This window comes from Macaca nemestrina, chromosome 3 (genome assembly GCF_043159975.1).
Source record: "Macaca nemestrina isolate mMacNem1 chromosome 3, mMacNem.hap1, whole genome shotgun sequence".
NCBI classification, from domain to species: Eukaryota; Metazoa; Chordata; class Mammalia; order Primates; family Cercopithecidae; genus Macaca; species Macaca nemestrina.
In genome coordinates this window covers 119650125-119669115 of record NC_092127.1, presented here as the reverse complement: position 1 = coordinate 119669115, position 18991 = coordinate 119650125, and the positions used below count along the sequence as shown (strand labels likewise).

At 42.9% G+C, this 18991-nt stretch overlaps 1 protein-coding gene across 10 annotated transcripts in view; it reads left to right on the top strand.

Annotated features, from left to right (window-relative positions):
- The window catches only part of LOC105463559 (HOP homeobox), a 34718-nt gene that overhangs the window by 11300 nt on the left and 4427 nt on the right, over positions 1-18991 (top strand). For 2 of the 10 annotated variants that reach the window (XM_011710740.3, XM_071093410.1), the window contains one exon: positions 15333-15491. In XM_011710740.3, the coding sequence (XP_011709042.1) occupies positions 15348-15491 (144 nt within the window). In that variant the 5' untranslated portion in view covers positions 15333-15347. Of the gene's footprint in view, positions 1-14861; positions 15043-15147; positions 15168-15332; positions 15492-18991 lie in introns of those variants that run through there. The other 8 variants (XM_071093411.1, XM_011710735.2, XM_011710736.3 and 5 more) reach the window with 7 other exon arrangements.

Genomic DNA, 18991 nt, shown 5'->3' with positions numbered 1-18991 from the left:
TATCTCTCTATCCTTCGGCATATTGACCTAATTAATCTAATTATAAACAAAACATAAGACGTTAAATGGGCAATCAAAAATTAATAACATACTCCAAAACACAAAAGGAATATTTATTAGCTGTCATTTAAACTTATTTGAGCCATTTTTCCTCTCTACAAACTGTTTAGAAAGTTGATCCTTTTGTTATTTGCTTCCAAGCTTAGTAGTACACATTTCTCTTCTGGTTTAAAGGTTCTCTTTAGAAAACACTGATATTTTCTCCCCATATCAAAAATCTATTTGCCTCATTTATTGGAGGCAAATAGATTATTAGGACATTAGACATTTTCAAAGAGATTTGATAATTCAATTTGTTTGACAAATCAGACCCCTTCTCTATTATCTGGCTTGAAAAGCCCTGAGTGCTTGGCTGTGCCCCATAGAAATCTCTAGGACAAACCATTTTTGCTTCTCTGTTTATATTTGATCACGGGACTGACTCTGTTGGAGATGTAATGGATATTCACACTTACTAAGCATTAGCACAACCATATTGACAATAACCAAAGCAGGCAGAGGCCCAAGCATAACTCAGTCTACCAGACAGATTCCTATCCTACATATTCAAGTTGCAATAAAAATGACAGATCAGGAAATTTGAAGCTAAACTGTTTCCTCTTACCTTTAACCACAGAGTTGCAACACTATGCATTTTTAAGAGGGAAAAACAGCCTCCTGTTCATCACTGTGGTTAAATATATGTTGTTCTGTCCTCCAGCATCCTAACATACCCGCATCTTGCTAATCCTTAACAGAAGTTAGGGTACCTAGGTACAAGAGTAGCATTTTTGCTATTCTATACCTAAGTGAGAAATTTAACATTTTATGTATAATAAGGGCACCAGATATCCAGGTTGCCTGGGACACTTCTGATGTATGCCTGTTGTACTGGTGTTATTATTATTTAGAAACAGAGTCTCTCTCTATTGCCGGGTTGGAGTGTAGTGGTGTGATCTCGACTCACTGCAACCTCTGCCTCCCAGGTTCAAGCAATTCTCCTGCCTCAGTCTCCTGAGTAGCTGGGACTACAGGCCCCTGCTACCTCATCTGGCTAATTTTTGTATTTTTAGTAGAGATGGGGTTTTTCCATGTTGGCCAGGCTGGTCTCGAACTCCTGACCTCAGGTGATCCACGCGTCTCAGCCTCCCCTGGTCTAATTATTAATAGCACTCTTTTTATTCTTCACTGTTCTAGGTTAGGTGACAAATTATATGATCACATTAACTTAACAGCCAGGTTGAATACTAACAAGCACCTTCGTTCTGAATGTTTCATGGGCTCCTCCGTTGTCCCTTGAAGTAGAAACTAGGCACAAAGTCGTTCAGCAAATCAGGAGCAGAGCCTAGAATAGGGCTCCATCCTCTTCTTTCTTGAGTTAGCAACATCAGCAAACTGTTGATGAGGAAGAACCCTATCACTTAAAACCTAGGCCACTCTGACTGTCAGAATTTGAGAAGAGAAACTTCCTCAGAAGTCATCTGGCCCACACCTTCACTTTTCTAGATTAAGAAATAAGTATAACACTTCTGGAAATGCACATGCCATTTTACACTAGAAAAGTTCAAGGTTGTTTCATGAGCATAATCTCACTGGATCACAGCTGGAGTAAAGAGGCAAGGAAGGACATTCTTAGTCACATTTTACAGAGAAGAGAACTAGGTTTTAAATAAGTTAAATAATGCAGCCAAGGATATGCGAGTATGAAGTGGAGGCATTAGAACTGAAATCCAGCCCTGACTCCATACCCAGTGCCCTTCCTATGTCTCCATACCAGTTTAATATTTTCATTCGTGAGGATTTAAAGCATATTTCCTACATATATTTTATCCATTACAGATACGTAAACATTCCCTCTGCAACTAATGCTATATACTCAAAAGTATCTTCTTTCAGAGCCAGGCATAATGGCTTAGACCTGCAATTTCAATGACTTGGGAGGATTGCTTAAGGCCAGGAGTTCAAGACCAGCCTGGGCAACACAGCAAGGTCCCATCTCTAAAAAACCTAAAAAAACAACAGGCACTTTAGTTCTGCTTCTCTATCTTCCTACATGCCAAGAACTCTGGCCAGCAACTAAACTGTTCCTGCCTGACAGCACCACTTGGTGGTTGGGTAGGGAAACGAGATGCCAAAATCTTTCTGTCTCCTTCTTTCTGGTGCCTTGGGTAGAAGGATGAGGAGGAGAAGAAAATGCAAAGTAACTCCTGCTTTTTCTTTATTGTTCACGGTTAACAGCATGAATCATATCTCAAACAACCTATTTCTCATATTGATATTTCCATTCTCCTTTGTTCGCTTTCTTTATTTCATCTATGACACAAGTATATAAATATAATCAGTTTGGCCGGGTGCGGTGGCTCGCTCCTGTTAATCCCAGCACTTTGGGAGGCCGAGGCAGGTGGATCACCTGAGGTCAGGAGTTCGAGACCAGTCTGGTCAACATGGCAAAACCCCGTCTCTACTAAAAATACAAAAATCAGCCCGGCATGGTGGTAGGCGCCTTCAGTCCCAGTTACTCAGGAGGCTGAGGCAGGAGAATTGCTTGAACCCAGGAGGCGGAGGTTGCAGTGAGCTGAGATCGCACCACTGCACTCCAGCCTGGGTGACAGAGTGAGACTCCATCTCGAAATAATAATAATTACACCAGTACAACAGGCATACATCAGAAGTGTCCCAGGCAAACCTGGATATCTGGTCCTCTTATTATATATAAAATGTTAAATTTCTCACTTAGGTATAGAATAGCAAAAATGCTACTCTTGTACCTAGGTATCATACTGCTGTTAGGAATTAGCAAAATGCTGGTATGTTAGGATGCTGGAGGACAGAACAACATATGCTTAACCACAGTGATGAACAGGAGGCTGTTTTTCCCTCTTAAAAATGCATAGTGTTGCAACTCTGTGGTTAAAGGTAAGAGGAAACAGTTTAGCTTCAAATTTCCTGATCTGTCATTTTTATTGCAACTTGAATATGTAGGATAGGAATCTGTCTGGTAGACTGAGTTATGCTTGGGCCTCTGCCTGCTTTGGTTATTGTCAATATGGTTGTGCTAATGCTTAGTAAGTGTGAATATCCATTACATCTCCAACAGAGTCAGTCCCGTGATCAAATATAAACAGAGAAGCAAAAATGGTTTGTCCTAGAGATTTCTATGGGGCACAGCCAAGCACTCAGGGCTTTTCAAGCCAGATAATAGAGAAGGGGTCTGATTTGTCAAACAAATTGAATTATCAAATCTCTTTGAAAATGTCTAATGTCCTAATAATCTATTTGCCTCCAATAAATGAGGCAAATAGATTTTTGATATGGGGAGAAAATATCAGTGTTTTCTAAAGAGAACCTTATGCTTTTATATCAAGATAAAGGAAAGTCATACTTCTTGATGGAAGATGAAATTCAATCAACATGCATTTAATAGATATTCACTGAGTACCTACCAATGTGTCAGCGACAATTCTGGATACCTGGACACATCGAAGCTGTGCTATAAATCTGTACAGTCCTCAACAGTTCCTTGAAACTCTCATCAATATCTGTACCAAAACCTCATTTCCCTAAGCAAGATTTTAATTAAAATTGAATTTTCTTAAGTATTTTCTTTTAAATAACTTCTTATTAAATTGCACCAGGATATTTCAATAGGATTATTTTATACTTTTTTCCATTACAGATGTGTAGCATTTTAGTACCTATATAACCTCTAGTGGGTTAGCCTGGGATCTTACCTACACATTTGGAATACTCTTTCTCGAGAAAACTTTTCCTGAATTCATAACAATCATCATAGAGCTAGATTAGATCTTTAGAAAAGCAACCTGTTTACAAAATGGAGATCGCCTATAAGGAGATGATGGAAATGGAATTGCTTTCTTTTGTTTGCCCATTTATTTCTATGAAAGTAGACTAAATACTCCACTTATTTCATAGCACATTCAAAGAAGAAGCCTAGGGTTTTATGAGCATCTTTCACTATTTCCCCAAGTTTCCACATACAAGGTTAGAACACGAATTGGGCTATCAATGAAAAGAACTCAGTGCATATGCAGAGTTTTATGTCCAGAGTTGACTAATGATTCATTCACTGCTGGAAGTCATTCACAGACACCCTTTCCTCCAATGGCTTTTCATAATATCTTCCTGTTTTCAGTAGGTGGCTACAGAAAGTCTGGACTACTGAGAGACTTGTTTCAACAACAGTTTCAGAAGGATCCTTAATTAAACAAAACTCTGTACCTCTAGGGATAAAGTGGCAGCAATCATCACTGAGCTCCAGCTGGTCTGGTTGAAGCCAGCCTTTCTATTCTATCAGATGCTGTAATGTTTCTTGTTTGTATTTTGTATTATTCACATAATGCCATCTTTCAGTGATGTCTGCATCAATTGAAGAAGAGCGTGTGGGGAAGGAAAGCCAGCCTGGCTGGTGGTGCCGGTGGTTTTAACTGAAATCACTGGCTAATCCATTGAGCTAGGGCAGAGCCATGTCTGGTCACCAACATGCCGTAGGGAGGGAAGTACTCAGACTGGCCGCACCCACAGGGAGCCAGGGCAGACACAAGGCACGGCCTTCCTTCTGTTCCTCGAGCCCACCTGGCTCTACTTCCCCTTTTACCACAACTTCCCATCAAGGATCTGCTGTCTGCAAAACTGTTCAGTGGCAAAGAGGAAAGATGGTGTAGTGATTAAGACATGGATGCAGAAGTTAGATTTTCTGAGTTGGGTCTCTTCTCTGTCACATACTAGATTTGTGATTTGGAGAAAGTTATATCCATCTTCTTGGGAAGGGTATATAAGTTTCCATCTATATAAGTTTCTACATATATAAAATGAAAATAAGAACACATAGTGTTGCTGCTCCTCTGATGATAAAGTGAATGAATGCATCTAAGGCACTTAGACAGGACCTGCCACATAGGAATTATTCCATAAATATGTTGTCACTATTGTTATAATAACAGAGGTAAGGTTTCGGTAGGTGATTCAGCAATAGGAATCAAATCTATGTTGTTTGGGGGCACTGAGGATGATATCAAAAGGCTAGAGTGTATTTTCTCCAATTTTACATTTTACCTAGACCTTGTTGAACACAGAGCAGTTTTTTCCGAAGTTATGTCCTAAATCAAGTCATGTCAAATGCCATTGGCTAGGTTCTGTTCAACAGCCATCCAGTGAGCACATATTAAGTCCCAGACTCTCCTAATGAATACTGGGGAGATTTAAATGTATAAGAAATGACATATCCCCCATAGAAGTGCATATAATTTAGTGGGGAAGACAGGCTCATGAACAAATTATTTCAAAACAATTTCAGCCAGGCATGGTGGCTCATGCCTATAATCCCAGCACTTTGGGAGGCCGAGGCATGAGGACTGTGCTGAGCTCAGGAGTTTGAGACCAGTCTGAGTAACATAGTGAGATCCCATCTCTACTAAAAATAAAGAAAACCAGCTGGACGTCTGGGTGCTCACATGTAGTCCCGCCTACTCAGGAGGCTGAGGTGGGAAGATTGCTTGAGCCCTGCAGTTGAGGCTGCAGTGAGCCATGATTGGGCCATTGCACTCCAGCCTGGGTGACAGAGCAAGACCCTGTCTCCAACAAAACAAAACAAAGAATGTCCATTTGGTCATTACCCTTATAGGCCATGACAATCTCAAAAAATTGACTCACCAATTCATAAAATATTTGTTCCTCCTTGTTATCAATTTCCTCATTATTCATCTTCTGCCCCTTATGCCTCCTCATTAATAGATGAGAGGAGAGGGGGAACTGGGGAGTGGTGGTGAGGAAGGAGCAGAGAAATTATTATTTTAGTGAAAATGCTAACAACTAAGTATAACCCGATGCACAATGTACAAGTGTATAATGAGAAAACATGCCTATGATATCACACTCCTCCCTGCCATGCCATTCTTGAGAAGTTCCATGCAGGGATACATGTTACGATAAGGCAACATATACAGCATTGGATGTGCTTTTTTTTTTTTTTTTTTTTAAAGGGGTCTAATTTCAACCATTGTGCTTTACCATTCCAGAAAGATAAGAGATTGTAACCCAGAAGAAATGAAATTTATAAGCTCTTCTTACTGGTTTGCCTTCCAGGGGATACTTTACTGAAAGTCCTAAAAAGTCATAGCTATTTAAAGAATAGTAATAGCAGGCTGGGCATGGTGGCTCACGCCTGTAATGACAGCACTTTGGGAGACTGAGGTGGGTGGATCACTTGAGGCTAGGAATTTGAGACCAGCCTGCCCAACATGGCAAAACACTATCTCTACTAAAAAAAAAAAAATCATCATCATCATAATAAAAAATTAGCTGGGCATGGTAGCACACATCTGTAATCCCAGCTACTAGGGAGGCTGAGGCAGGAGAATCGCTTGAACCCGGGAGGTGGAAGTTGTGGTGAGCTGAGATCACACCACTGCACTCCAACCTAGGTGATAGAGTGAGACTCCATCTCAAAAAAAAAATAATAATATCTTCCAAGCAAGCACTTTACCGTTGAGAGACATGTTCCCTATAATAATATCATAAGAACTTCACCATAAAGCTGTGAACTAGGCAAAGGCAGACATTATTATATTCCTTGTTTACATAAATGAAATGGAGGTTCAGCAAAGTGACATTTCAGGTAATTAGTACAGAAGACTTCTGATTATTTGACCTTTTTTCTACATTAATTCCAATTTCATTTTGTTCTTAATTCTGCCGTGTTTCTAAAACAGAGTGGTTCCTAAGGCAAGAGGAAAGCCAACCTAGAAAGGAGGACCTGGGAAATAGCAAACTGGTTTAGCAACTACACAGAGTACCTATAAAGGCACACATCAGGCCGGGCGCGGTGGCTCACACCTATAATCCCAGCACTTTGGGAGGCCGAGGCGGGCGGATCACGAGTTTCAACATGGTAAAACTCCATCTCTACTCAAAATACAAAAATTTAGCCAGGTGTGGTGGCGGGTGCCTGTAATCCTAGCTAATCAGGAAGGAGAATCGCTTGAACCCGGGAAGCGGACGTTGCAGCGAACCGAGATTGTGCCACTGCACACCAGCCCGTGAGACAGTGCCAGACTCCATCTCAAAAAAAAAAAAAAAAAAAGCACACATTGTATATGCAGAACTGAAAATTTTCAAAAGACAGCACTTAGTGTTTTTAAGAGATGGATTAATTACTGAGATATATACCATCCCGTAGCAGGGCTGAAACATCAAAAACCAAACCTGATGACACCTAGGAGGGTGTGGTCACTGGTGACCAGTGGGAATGGCATGGATTCAAGTATAGTTGTCATCTCGGTCTTCCTGCCTCATCAAGTCAAGTGCAGCGTGTTCTAGGAGAACAGCAGGCTTGCTTGTCCTGAATTAGCAAGAGGTTCGGCATGTACCTGTAATTGTTACATGTGGTCAAAAGTTAAGAGCTCAGACTTTGCAGAACAAAGGAACAACCTGCCCAGATCGTCTGTATTTCAATTTACTCTTGTGAAAAATGGAATCAGAACAAAACTTGAAAGGAGAGATTCCATTTTTTATTCTTTTATTGCCTAATATCAAGTAGATGTTAGGGCTTTTTAAGGAGATACATGAAAGTCTCAAAGAATGTCGCCCCAGTAGCCAAGTAATGAAGCAGGAGAAGGTTGACAATGGCCTATATCCCACAGTGGGAAAGAAAAGACGGGCTGCCTCCAGCCCCAACTCTTCACTAAAGGGACACACGATGATTAAGTCAGAGCTTAAAGATTCAAATAGGTGATTTGGTGATATCTTAGAACCTCTGACATCAATAGAGCATAAGAAAAATATATCTGGGGGCCGGGCACAGTGGCTCATGCCTGTAATCCCAGCACTTTGGGAGGCGGAAGCGGGCAGGTCACTTGAGGTTAGGAGTTCCAGACCAGCCTGGCCAACATGGCAAAACCCCGTCTCTACTAAAAATACAAAAATAAGGAAGGGTGTGGTGGTGTGCACCTGTAATCCCAGCTACTCAGGAGGCTGAAGTAGCAGAATCGTTTGAATCCAGGAGACGGAGGCTGCAGTGAGCCAAGATCACACCACCGCACTCCAGCCTGGGCAACAGAGTGAGACTCCGTCAAAAAAAAAAAAAAAAGAAAGAGAGAGAGAGAGAAAGAAAGAAAGAAAGAAAAGAAAGAAAGAAAGAAAGAAAGAAAGAAAGAAAGAAAGAAAGAAAGAAAGAAAGAAAGAAAGAAAGAAAGACAGACATTTGGACGAATGAATCAGTCTTGATGCTCATTAAATCAAGAGCCTTTACTGCTATAGCCAGAATTAAAGGTAGAATTCTGAGTCTTCCTCTGATGCTGTAGACAATTTAACTCTTAAAAAAAAACTCAAAATAGAACTAACTCCATTCTGATTTCTAAGAGAGAATTGTGAGAGAAATGAAAATAACTAATATCAAACTGCTTTTGAACTGGCACTTAGCTGTTTAAACATTTAAACTCATTATTTGAGTTTACATGTATATCCTATTTTAAACCCACAGCCTAACAGTTTTCTGTCCATCTTTCTTTTACACTTTATTTTCATTTTTCTTTTACACTTGCCATCTCTCCCTTTTTTCTTCTTCTGTAATTGGTCATTTTCAATCTATCTCTGTGGTTTTCATCTGGAGACTTTGATATTTACTTTTGTGGGAGGGACTAATAATTAATATGGCTAACACATTTTAAAGCGCAAAGTCAAATCCTGACTCCCAGGAGTTCTGTAGAAGGGAAAATGGGAACATTTTTAGCATGATACAGACAAAGGGTCTAGTAATTAGTTTTCTATACATTTTATTTGTTTTGTTCTTGGCGACCAATGGAAATAACTGGGCTAGCCTGGAAACAGAGTCCATAACTCTCACAAAATACCTCAACTCCCCTTTTGGGCTGCAACAGGAAATATTTTTACACAGTAAACAGTAAACATGTGGAAACTTTTAGCCCCAAGATGTCATGAAGGCTGAAAACATAAATAGCTTCAAGAAGGCTTAGATACTATTCATGGATAAAAAGAACACTCAATAACTTTGGCAAAAACTAAGTTTGACCGTACAAGTGTTGATGAGGATTTGGAGCAAAGGAAATTCCACACACTGGTGGTGAGGGGGGTAGTTTTGTTCAACAACTTTCAAATACAAGTTGACATTATATTGTAAAGCTAAACAGCACACACTCTGTAAACCAGGAGTTCTACCCCTACTGTATACCCTAGAGAAATCCTCATAGAGAGGCTGCAGAAGGCATATACAAGAATGTCCAGAGAGGCAATGTTCAAATAGAAAAAAATCTGAAAACAACCTAGATATCCACCAGTAGGAAAAGACATCTACGACATAAATTGTATATTCACAAAATAAAAACAGCATTGAATATGAATGAACTTCTCTATATGCAGAATGTGGATTTGTTTTGGAAACACTGTTGAGTGAAAAAAGCAACTTACAGAAAAATTATATATGGTATGACACCATTTTTATACAACTCAAGAGCAAAACTAAAAAAAAATGTTCTTTTAGGGATCCATACATATGTGATAGAACTAATTTAAAAAGCAGTGACTGGACGCAGTGGCTCATGCCTGCAATCCCAGCTACTCAGGAGACTGAGGCCTGAAGATCACTTAAGCCCAGTTACAGTGAGCTATGATGGCATCACTGCACTCCAACCTGAGGGTGACAGCAAGACCCTGCCTCTAAAAAATTGAAATAAAATGAAAAGCAAAGGAATGATTAATGCAAAATTCAGAATTGTGTTTTTTTTTTCTGGGGGCAGGTCAGCAAGGGAATGGGACTCGGGGCGAAAAACAGATAGCTCCCATAGTCTTGGTAATGCTTTAATTCTTAAATTGAGTGGGGTTCACTAGTGTTTATTTTATGCTTCATAAGTTACTTGTACATGACATATATCCATTTGACACCTAATAATATTTGCATGAAAAATGAAAATATTTACTTCCCTAATCTTCTAAATAGTCTTGGAAAACAACTCTTATACTTTTCCAAAAATTTTATTTGGTAACAATAATCAAATAAAACTTTGAGCAAGGTGGACAACTGGTCTGATTGAGGACATTGTTATATAGGGGAAAAAATTTTTTTTTCAAATCCCAAAGTCATAAATGCTTATTATAGAAAATTTGAAAAAGCAGAAAAATATAAAGAAGAAAATGTTTTAGATTGTGCAAATCCATAGTTGCACAATCTAGATATAATGTTAACATTTTGTGGGATTTCTTTCAGGTTTTTTTAAATATGTAAAGTTGAAATCAATATAACATTTTAAAATGCATTTTCCTATTTAGATTTGGGATCTTGTTCCCATAAAGGTAGGAATGATGCTATGTATTTGGGATGTATTCAGAGTAATCTTCGGTTCTAAGTTGTATTGAATATGTTTTGTACATAAATAATAACTTAAATTTTAGCATTTCCCTCACTGGGAAATTTAAGGAATTAGAGGAGAACAGTCATACTTAAGATTGCCAAATCTCTTCCATTGTGATTTCTGGCATCTAAGTCATTTATTAAAATGTGTGTGATGAACTGGAAGGAGTTTTCCTTTCGATGATTTGCTATCTTAAACTCTGATCTCAACACAAGAATGCATTTTTCTGAAAGGGTTTTAAAAGGGTTTTATTTCATTCCTGAACTTTTGAAAGCATAAGAGAATATCTGTTTTCTTTTGCTAATTTGTAATTTTAAAGGCATTTTCCCCATTTCTGACCACATATACAAAAGATTAATAGCATTAGGTTTAAATTAATCATTCTAATATCTACTTCTAAAAGCTTATTCCTTTAAAATGACTTCAACCTACCATCTACTTAAATGTTAAAATGATATACAGCATTAAAGCAGATATAAGGCATAAGAATATTTAGAATTGATTTTAATGGTTAAATTGCAAATCTTTTCAAGAGCTGAAATACCTTTTGTGTCTCTCCCATGCTAGGTTTCTAAAATGCAGTTCTGGTCCAAGAGGTCTATGGTGGGCTTAGACGTTTCCATAGGTAATTCTGAAGCCCATCCAGGCTTGAGAAGCACTGCTGTTAGCTTAAGGATACCAATCGCCAAGTTTATACTTAAAAGAACAATTCTCTCTCTCTCTCTCTCTCTCTCTCTCTCTCTCTCTCTCTCTCCAGCTCTTGTGCTAGCCTGGAGAGGCAGATGAATAGTTGACTTCTGTTTTTCAATTTCTGGGGGAGGCCTTGACAGTTTGGGCGACGCCCTCTCCTACCCTCTTCAGAGTAACTGAATAAGTGACGAAGGGGAAGACGCCATCCCCTTCCAAAGACCTACCACTTCTTTTGCGGAAGTGGCCACACATCATTTTTCTCACTTAGGAAAATACAAAATGTTTCAAGAGCCCATTGTTTCCAGGAAGTTCACAGTGAACATAAAAGAAATATAGACTAAAGAAAAATCCACTGGCTTGTTTCCCTTTTGGCCAACTCACCACAGGACTCTGGGTTAATCTGGAGAATCTGCCATTGATAATCTTTTTCTCTTGGTTTGATATTAGTGCTATTACAAAGAGGTCAGAATGGCTGGGAGAGGGAGGATAAGATGGCAAATGTGAGCCCAGAGCAATTTTTTGGTTACTACAAAGGTAACCAAAGATTCCCAGTTGATAGCGCTTTTTGTGAGCTAGTTTATATAGGTAGATACTTTTAAAATAAATGATTACAGGATCAGGGGACAAAAGTAGAGCCATTGGGTTGACACAACTGTCTACGCCAGGCATTGGAATTAATTTAGAAAAAAGCCAGCAGCTTGCATTTAACATCTTGAAAACGCTTATGCAATGTCTTCCCCCAACCACAAAGGAAAAATATAACCACAGGACAAATTACTCTTTGAATATTTGATGAGATATGAGTAGCCACAACAATAACACTTGTGCTAAGATTAACGTTTGAGTAGCTTTAAAGTATTTTTAGTTCTTTTAATCTGAAATTGTTTAGACTATCTTCAGAGAAACTTCTCAACTGTTTTCTTACTGGAAATAGTTGAAAAGCTTTATAAGGCCAAGGTTACCCAGCCAGTTTGATTTATATCTTCTTTGAGAGAGACAGAGTGAGAGAAGAAACGAAGTAACAGCAAACATTTGTCAAGCAAAGGGCTGAGAGCTTTGCAGAGAAATAACAGATACATCTGACTATAGAGATTGTCCACCTTCATTTCTAGAAATCAGGTTTGCTTGGTGTACCTTGGAGAAGTAGGTGCTTTCAAATGGTCCTCCCACAAGTCTTAGCAGCTAACCAAGGCCAATGATTCTCAGTCAACTAACCCAAGGAGTTCTTTAAAGTTAACCAGGACGTCTCCACAACATCTAATACAAAGTCCTGTAACAATAAGCCACAGAAATCTAATAAAATAAAATGCACTAAATTAAATGTAAGACCAATAGCAGCCCTTGAGTTTTTTTTTTTTTTTTTTTTTTTTTGAGACGGAGTCTTGCTCTGTGCCCCAGGCTGCAGTGCAGTGGCGCGATCTCGGCTCACTGCAAGCTCCGCCCCCCCGGGTTCACGCCATTCTCCTGCCTCAGCCTCCCGAGTAGCTGGGACTACAGGCGCCCGCCACCTCGCCTGTCTAATTTTCTTGTATTTTTAGTAGAGACGGGGTTTCACCGTGTTAGCCAGGATGGTCTCGATCTCCTGACCTCATGATCCGCCCGTCTCGGCCTCCCAAAGTGCTGGGATTACAGGCTTGAGCCACCGCGCCCGGCCGAGCCCTTGAGTTTTATAACAGGAATTAAATAACCAAAAAAGAGGGGAAAGTATATGCAGAACAGTCAGTTTAGAAATTAATATTTCTGAAGGACTGAGGATTCTACAAAGACAAAGCCAAAGTTTTCATGGAAGAGGCGGCACAACTATGTTACATAAAATCAGCTGGAACCTTTCTAAGGCAAGAAGTAAAATCAGAGGCAGCGGTCTCCCAGCCCTTGTTTTCTTTCAAGCAAAGCAAGCAGTGATAGGTTGTTCCCGTGGGCAACTTTGGCTAGAATTAGTGTCCTACTAGGAGAGTCCATGCCTATTCAAAATGGCAATGAGCTCCTGCCTGCGTTATGATTACTGCCCTCCTGATTTTTCCTACCAGACTAATGACAGACTGCCCCACTGAGAAGGGTCTAGCGGAGCACAGGTCACCAGCTGGGTAACATTCAGAAAGTTAGTCTTCCTATGCTCATTTTCCCGGGCTGCTACAGAAGAAGACTGGAAGAGGTAATTTGCAAGGTTCTTCCCAGCTCTGAAGTTGTGTGTCAAAGGTAGGGGCGATGGATGCACACAGAAGAGGAAGTGTTTCTGACCTGGTATGACCCTCTCCTGCCCAGCATCGTGACAGGAATCAGTGCTATGATTTTTAGGTGGGAAAGCACAGAATCCCCTAAAAACATGGGATTTCATGGTGGCTTGGCAAGTGACTTGAGCCAGACTCTCACAGTAGAATGACTTCCCGTTGTGCCTGAAAGCCCCTTCAAAGTGACCCAAAGGACAGGTAAAGACATTTATTTAGGAAGTAGAAGATGCAAGTCACAGTGGAGAAGGTTATAACAGCATTGGGTACATTCTGCCAGCGCATCAGTGAAGTGTGGCTCATCCCAGGCACAAACCACATCACAACCTACTCAGGATTGTGCTGGATGATTTTGCAATTGTTTGTTAAAACAACAAATCAACGTGATTCCCACACTTGCCCTTGTCTTTTACTGTTAGCAACAGTCTAGTCCTGACAGGTGTGCCAAACCCACAGCCAAGGATATCTTGAAGACTCCAACTTCCTATACCTTCATGTATCTTAAATTAGGAGGAGGAGGTGGATGGGGTTACATCTGCCAATTTTTAAAATTTTTAAGTTTTTGGTCCCAATTCAGAGACTTTGTAGGTATGGAGATAACCCAGCAGGAAGTCATGTTGCTTCACATTTGCTAGGGTAATGGTTGGCTTTAAAGTAAGGAGAATGCGAGAGATCGTGAAGCTTGTGATGGGCCCATTTTCCTGACTTTATAATAAATTTTAGTACAATCACAGGGAAGTCTGAAATTTTAAAAGAAAGCTGACTGGATCCTCCTCAGTTGGATTGTGGCTGCATCTTTTTTTTTTTTTTTTTTTTTTTTTTTTTTTTTTTTTGAGACGGGAGTCTCGCTCTGTCGCCCAGGCTGGAGTGCAGTGGCCGGATCTCAGCTCACTGCAAGCTCCACCTCCCGGGTTCACGCCATTCTCCGGCCTCAGCCTCCCGAGTAGCTGGGACTACAGGCGCCCGCCACCTCGCCCGGCTAGTTTTTTGTATTTCTTAATAGAGACGGGGTTTCACCGTGTTAGCCAGGATGGTCTCGATCTCCCGACCTCGTGATCCGCCCGTCTCGGCCTCCCAAAGTGCTGGGATTACAGGCTTGAGCCACCGCGCCCGGCCAAGCCCTCCCCTCGGGGAGCACACAGTGAGGCAGGTTCTTTGCCGTAAATTGTGAAATAGCGGCCTGGCGACTGCAGGCCGGGGACTCACTAAAGCATACTTAGAAAGAGCGGGGACAGAGAGTTGAAGGAGGAGGTTGCAGAGCGGCAGAGTGGCACGTGCAAGCCCACAGGTGGAAATTTCTCCCGTGACTCAATCCCCCGCCTTAATTCACTTCTCTGCGACCTATCTCCATCTCTGTAAGATGGAAAGACATTAAAAGCACCGCCTCCACCTCCCCAACTTTGAGAAGTAACTTGTCTTGCGGGGAACTTTTCTGGAGGAAGGGTGGGGTGTGCAGCCCTGCCTGGAGAGGGCCCCAAAGCGCCAACCCACTGCAGAGACAGAAGGCCGCGTACCAAGGAGGCCGGCTAGCAGCGGACTTGGGCGAACCCACCCTCGCGATCTGTCAAGTCTGTCCCCAGGGGAGGTCCCCCTTTCGGGAGGAAGCTTTTAAGGGGATTATCAAAATCACCCTAGCTCTTCACTCCTTCCTTAGAGCCGGAGTGCGGTGAGGACCCGCGGAGTCATCTATCTTGCCCCCGTCGCAGGCAGGGATCCAGGGGGCGTTGCTGCAAGGGGTCCCCCGGGGCGCGGGAGGCGCCGGACGCCAGGGTCTGCTGTCAGCCCGCAACAGCGCTCCGTCCCGGGAGGGAGGCCCGGGTCGGGGGCAGCCGTAAGCCCCCGCTCAGCCTGCTGCCGCCGGGGACTTGCGCGGCTGTGGCACCGCGGGAGGGGGCGGCCAGGGGCTGGGGCTGCCCGGCGGCGCCGCGACCGCCTTCCTTTGCTGCGTCCCGCCGGCCCCCAGCCTCGCTCACCGCTGCCGCTTCTCCCCGCCCAGCAGCGCGCAAGGACCATGTCGGCGGAGACCGCGACCGGCCCCACGGAGGACCAGGTGGAGATCCTGGAGTACAACTTCAACAAGGTCGACAAACACCCGGATTCCACCACGCTGTGCCTCATCGCGGCCGAGGCCGGCCTTTCCGAGGAGGAGACCCAGGTGCGTCCCCACACGCGCCCAGCGCGCCCCGACCCCTGCCCGAGCTGAGCCGTCTCGCGGCTGGGCTGTCCTGGTCGTCCGTGCCGCCCGCTGGGCTACCCTCCCCACGATCTCCCATCGCTTCTGCCTGCATCCGGGGACCCAGACCCTGCATGGCTCCCGCCGCCGCCTCCCCGCTTCCACGTTCCCATGGGCGCCCAGTCTCCCCGCCACCCCCATCCAGCCGTGGTTCCCCGGGAGCTGCGTAGAAACCCCGTGGTCACCAGTCCTTGCCTTTCCACTCTCCCCGGCAGCCCGGGATACACGCTTTCTCCCTCTGCGAGTTGGGAGCAGCGTCTCTCGCCTGTCCCTGTTTCGCCTTCCCGGCTCTGTCCCCTCTGGTCTGTCTGCGAAACCTTCGGGAAGATCTATTCTAGGCGGGAATGTCAGAGCTGGAAGGCTCCCCAGAGACCAGCTAGCCATAAATTCAGTCCTCCGTTTGGCGAACCAGGAGGCTGAGGCCGGGAGGGAGGGCGCTGTCAGGATGGCAGGAGCCGTGAAGCTTGCTCTCTCCACCACATCACACTGCAGCGTCCCCCGAGCTGCAGAACTCACACTGCACGGAGCCAGGGAGATGTGGTTCCGATTTTTAAAAAAATTCCCCAGCTCTAAGGTTTAGAGGATTTTCGGGGCGTTTTATAAGACGGTAGATAGCTGACCTTTCAGCTGACAGGAGCGGCAGCCAATGTCCCCCTAAGTGCATTCATTGACTTATCTATTTTTTAAATGCTCCTATATCATCCTGAAAAATGCCAGGTAAAGAATGCAACACTACCTGTGGTTGTTCACCACAGGTGTAATGTTGGAGCCTTTAGCTGACTTTTAAAATCCTTTCTAAACTCCAACTTCTCTTTTCCCTTTGGTCATGGAAAGACAATCCTTTAAGCATGATAGACTACTTGGAACCGATCTAGCATCTCTCCTGTGGGTCCCCAAAGCACTTCACACTTCTAACCTCAACTCTAAAGCAGAGACGTTCTTATTTTTCCTATTTTATATACCAGAGCATCAGGCACTTGTCCTGTCACCATGAGCCATGCTCAGTTGAGGTTTAGAAGCTTGTAATGGATCCAGTAGATCCTAGGACCAAGACCCTGGACCTCAAGTCCAAAATTATTTTTACTAATTAAGCCAGAGGCACTCTTTGGAGAGCTTGTCCATAGACGATCCTGTCATTTACAGGTCAAATAGAAAGGCAAACATATTTATTTTTAGCAAATGGAACAGCTGTCTGACCAACGAAAACCAGAACTTAATGGAAGGTGATTTACTGTAACCCAAGTCTAACAGCTCATGTTTCTTGGTATCTCCTGAGAAGGCAGCCTGCTGAAATTTTATCATTTGAAATCCCACGCTATGCTTAGAAAAGAGGAGTGATCATGGAGACAACTTATCTTTTAAAAACAAGGCTGTGAAATATTGTGGGCACAGCACCAACAAGAGGTCCAACCCCTTCTCGGCCTCTGATTGTGCCTGGCGAGTTGCCATCAGTCACCTTACCTATAAAGCAGCATAATTACACATTGACCTTTGTAATGGCTAATACTTGCCAGGCATTTTTCCAGGCACTGTCCAAGTAGTAAATCATTTATTTGTCACAACACTACTGTGAGGGTAGATACTATTAGCCCACTTGTCCGGATAAGGCAACTGAGGCACAGAAAGATTAAATATACTTGCCCAAGACAGCAGCTAGAAGGCAGCAGGACCAGGATTTGAACCCTGGAAGCCCAGACTCTTAACTACCATGCTATGCTGTCTCCACAGAGGAGGCATGGAAATCACTAGACAAGCAGGAAGAAAGAACTGACAACTCACTTGGTGCTATCTTTCCCCTGCATTAGGCAACAGTCCTCCCAGGCTATATTCAGCCTTTCCTCAAGATTCACATGATATTAGAAAATTGAAATAAAATCTGGTTAGGGGTAGGAAGAAGAAAAGGGCACCTGCTTTTTTTCTGTGACTGAGGTCAGCCAATTCAGACCTCTGCATAGCAGGTTCCTCTGCACCTCGCAGGCAGTCCTCCCATTTCCCCCCCTCTGCCATTCTCAAATAAACAAGTGGTAGACCCAGCCCCAAAATGAGTAGATGTGGGGTGAGTCAGCCTCTTAGCAGGGCCCCTGGCTTCCTCTTCCTGCCACAGGACCGACACCTTCTTCCTCCCTACGGTGACCACAGCTTGGCTTGCCCCTCTGTCTTCCTGCCTTGACCTGCAGGGAAGCATCTGGAACCCCAGAGCTTAGAGACAGGCAGCACTTAGCAAGCTCAGAGAAAGAGATTTCCTAGGAACCACAGGCTGCCTGCTTGACTTTACTGGATTGGGTCTCATCTTTCAATTTCCCATTCTTTCCCCTCTCACCCCACTACCCCCATGGGCACTGGTGAATGAGAATGATTTCTTCTTTCATCTTCTCAAACAACATTTATATTTTTAAAGAGTATCTTCTATGAAAAAGGAAGTGTCTGGCAGGGCACAGTAGCTCACACCTATAATCCCAGCACTTTGAGAGGCTGAGGCAGGAAGATTGCTTGAGGCTAGGAGTTTCAGACCAGCCTGGGCAACATGACAAGATGCTGCCCATCTCCACCAAAAAAAAATAAATAGAAAATAAAAAAATCAGCCAGGTGTGCTGGTGTGTGCCTGTAATCCCAGTTACTCTGGAGGCTAAGGCAAGAGAATCCCTTGAGCCCAGGAGTTCAAGGCTGCAGTGAACTATGATCATGCCACTGTACTACCTAGCCTGGGTGACAGAAGGAGAACCTGTCTCAAAATAAATAAGTAAATAAAAATAAAAATATTAAATATTTAAAAATATTACAAAAAGGAAGTGTCTTCTGGAGACGTATGCCCAGTGACGAACTTTCAGTCATTAAAATTATTTTTGTTTATAGCAGGTCTCATAAGGACCCTTTAAATAACTCCATGGAGGCCAGGGCCTGCTGGGTCTACATATAAGTAGTGTCTGATATTGATACTTCCCCTGTTTTGTTTTCTTTCTTTCTTTCTTTCTTTCTCTTTCCTTCTTTCTTTCTTTCTTTCTTTCTTTCTTTCTTTCTTTCTTTCTTTCTTTCTTTCTTTTTCTTTCTTTTTCTTTCTTTTTTCTATTTTTGGAGACAGTGTCTCACTCTGTCATTCAGGCTGGAGTACAGTAGCACTCCCATGGCTCACCTCAGTCTTGGCTTCCCAGCCTCAGGCATTCCTTCTACCTCAGCCTCCAAAGTAGCTGGGACTATGGGCATGTACTACCACCACATGTGGCTAATTTTTAAGCTAATTTTTAAATTTTTTGCAGAGATGGGGGTCTCACTATGTTGCCTGAGCTGGTTTCAAACTCTTGGGCTCAAGTAATCCTCTTGCCTTAGTCTCCCAAAGTGCTGGGATTGCAAGCGTGAGCCATCGCACCCAGTCTCCCCGTCTCTGTTCTTACTAGTGTTGCTGCTTTCCATGGGAAAGGGTCACC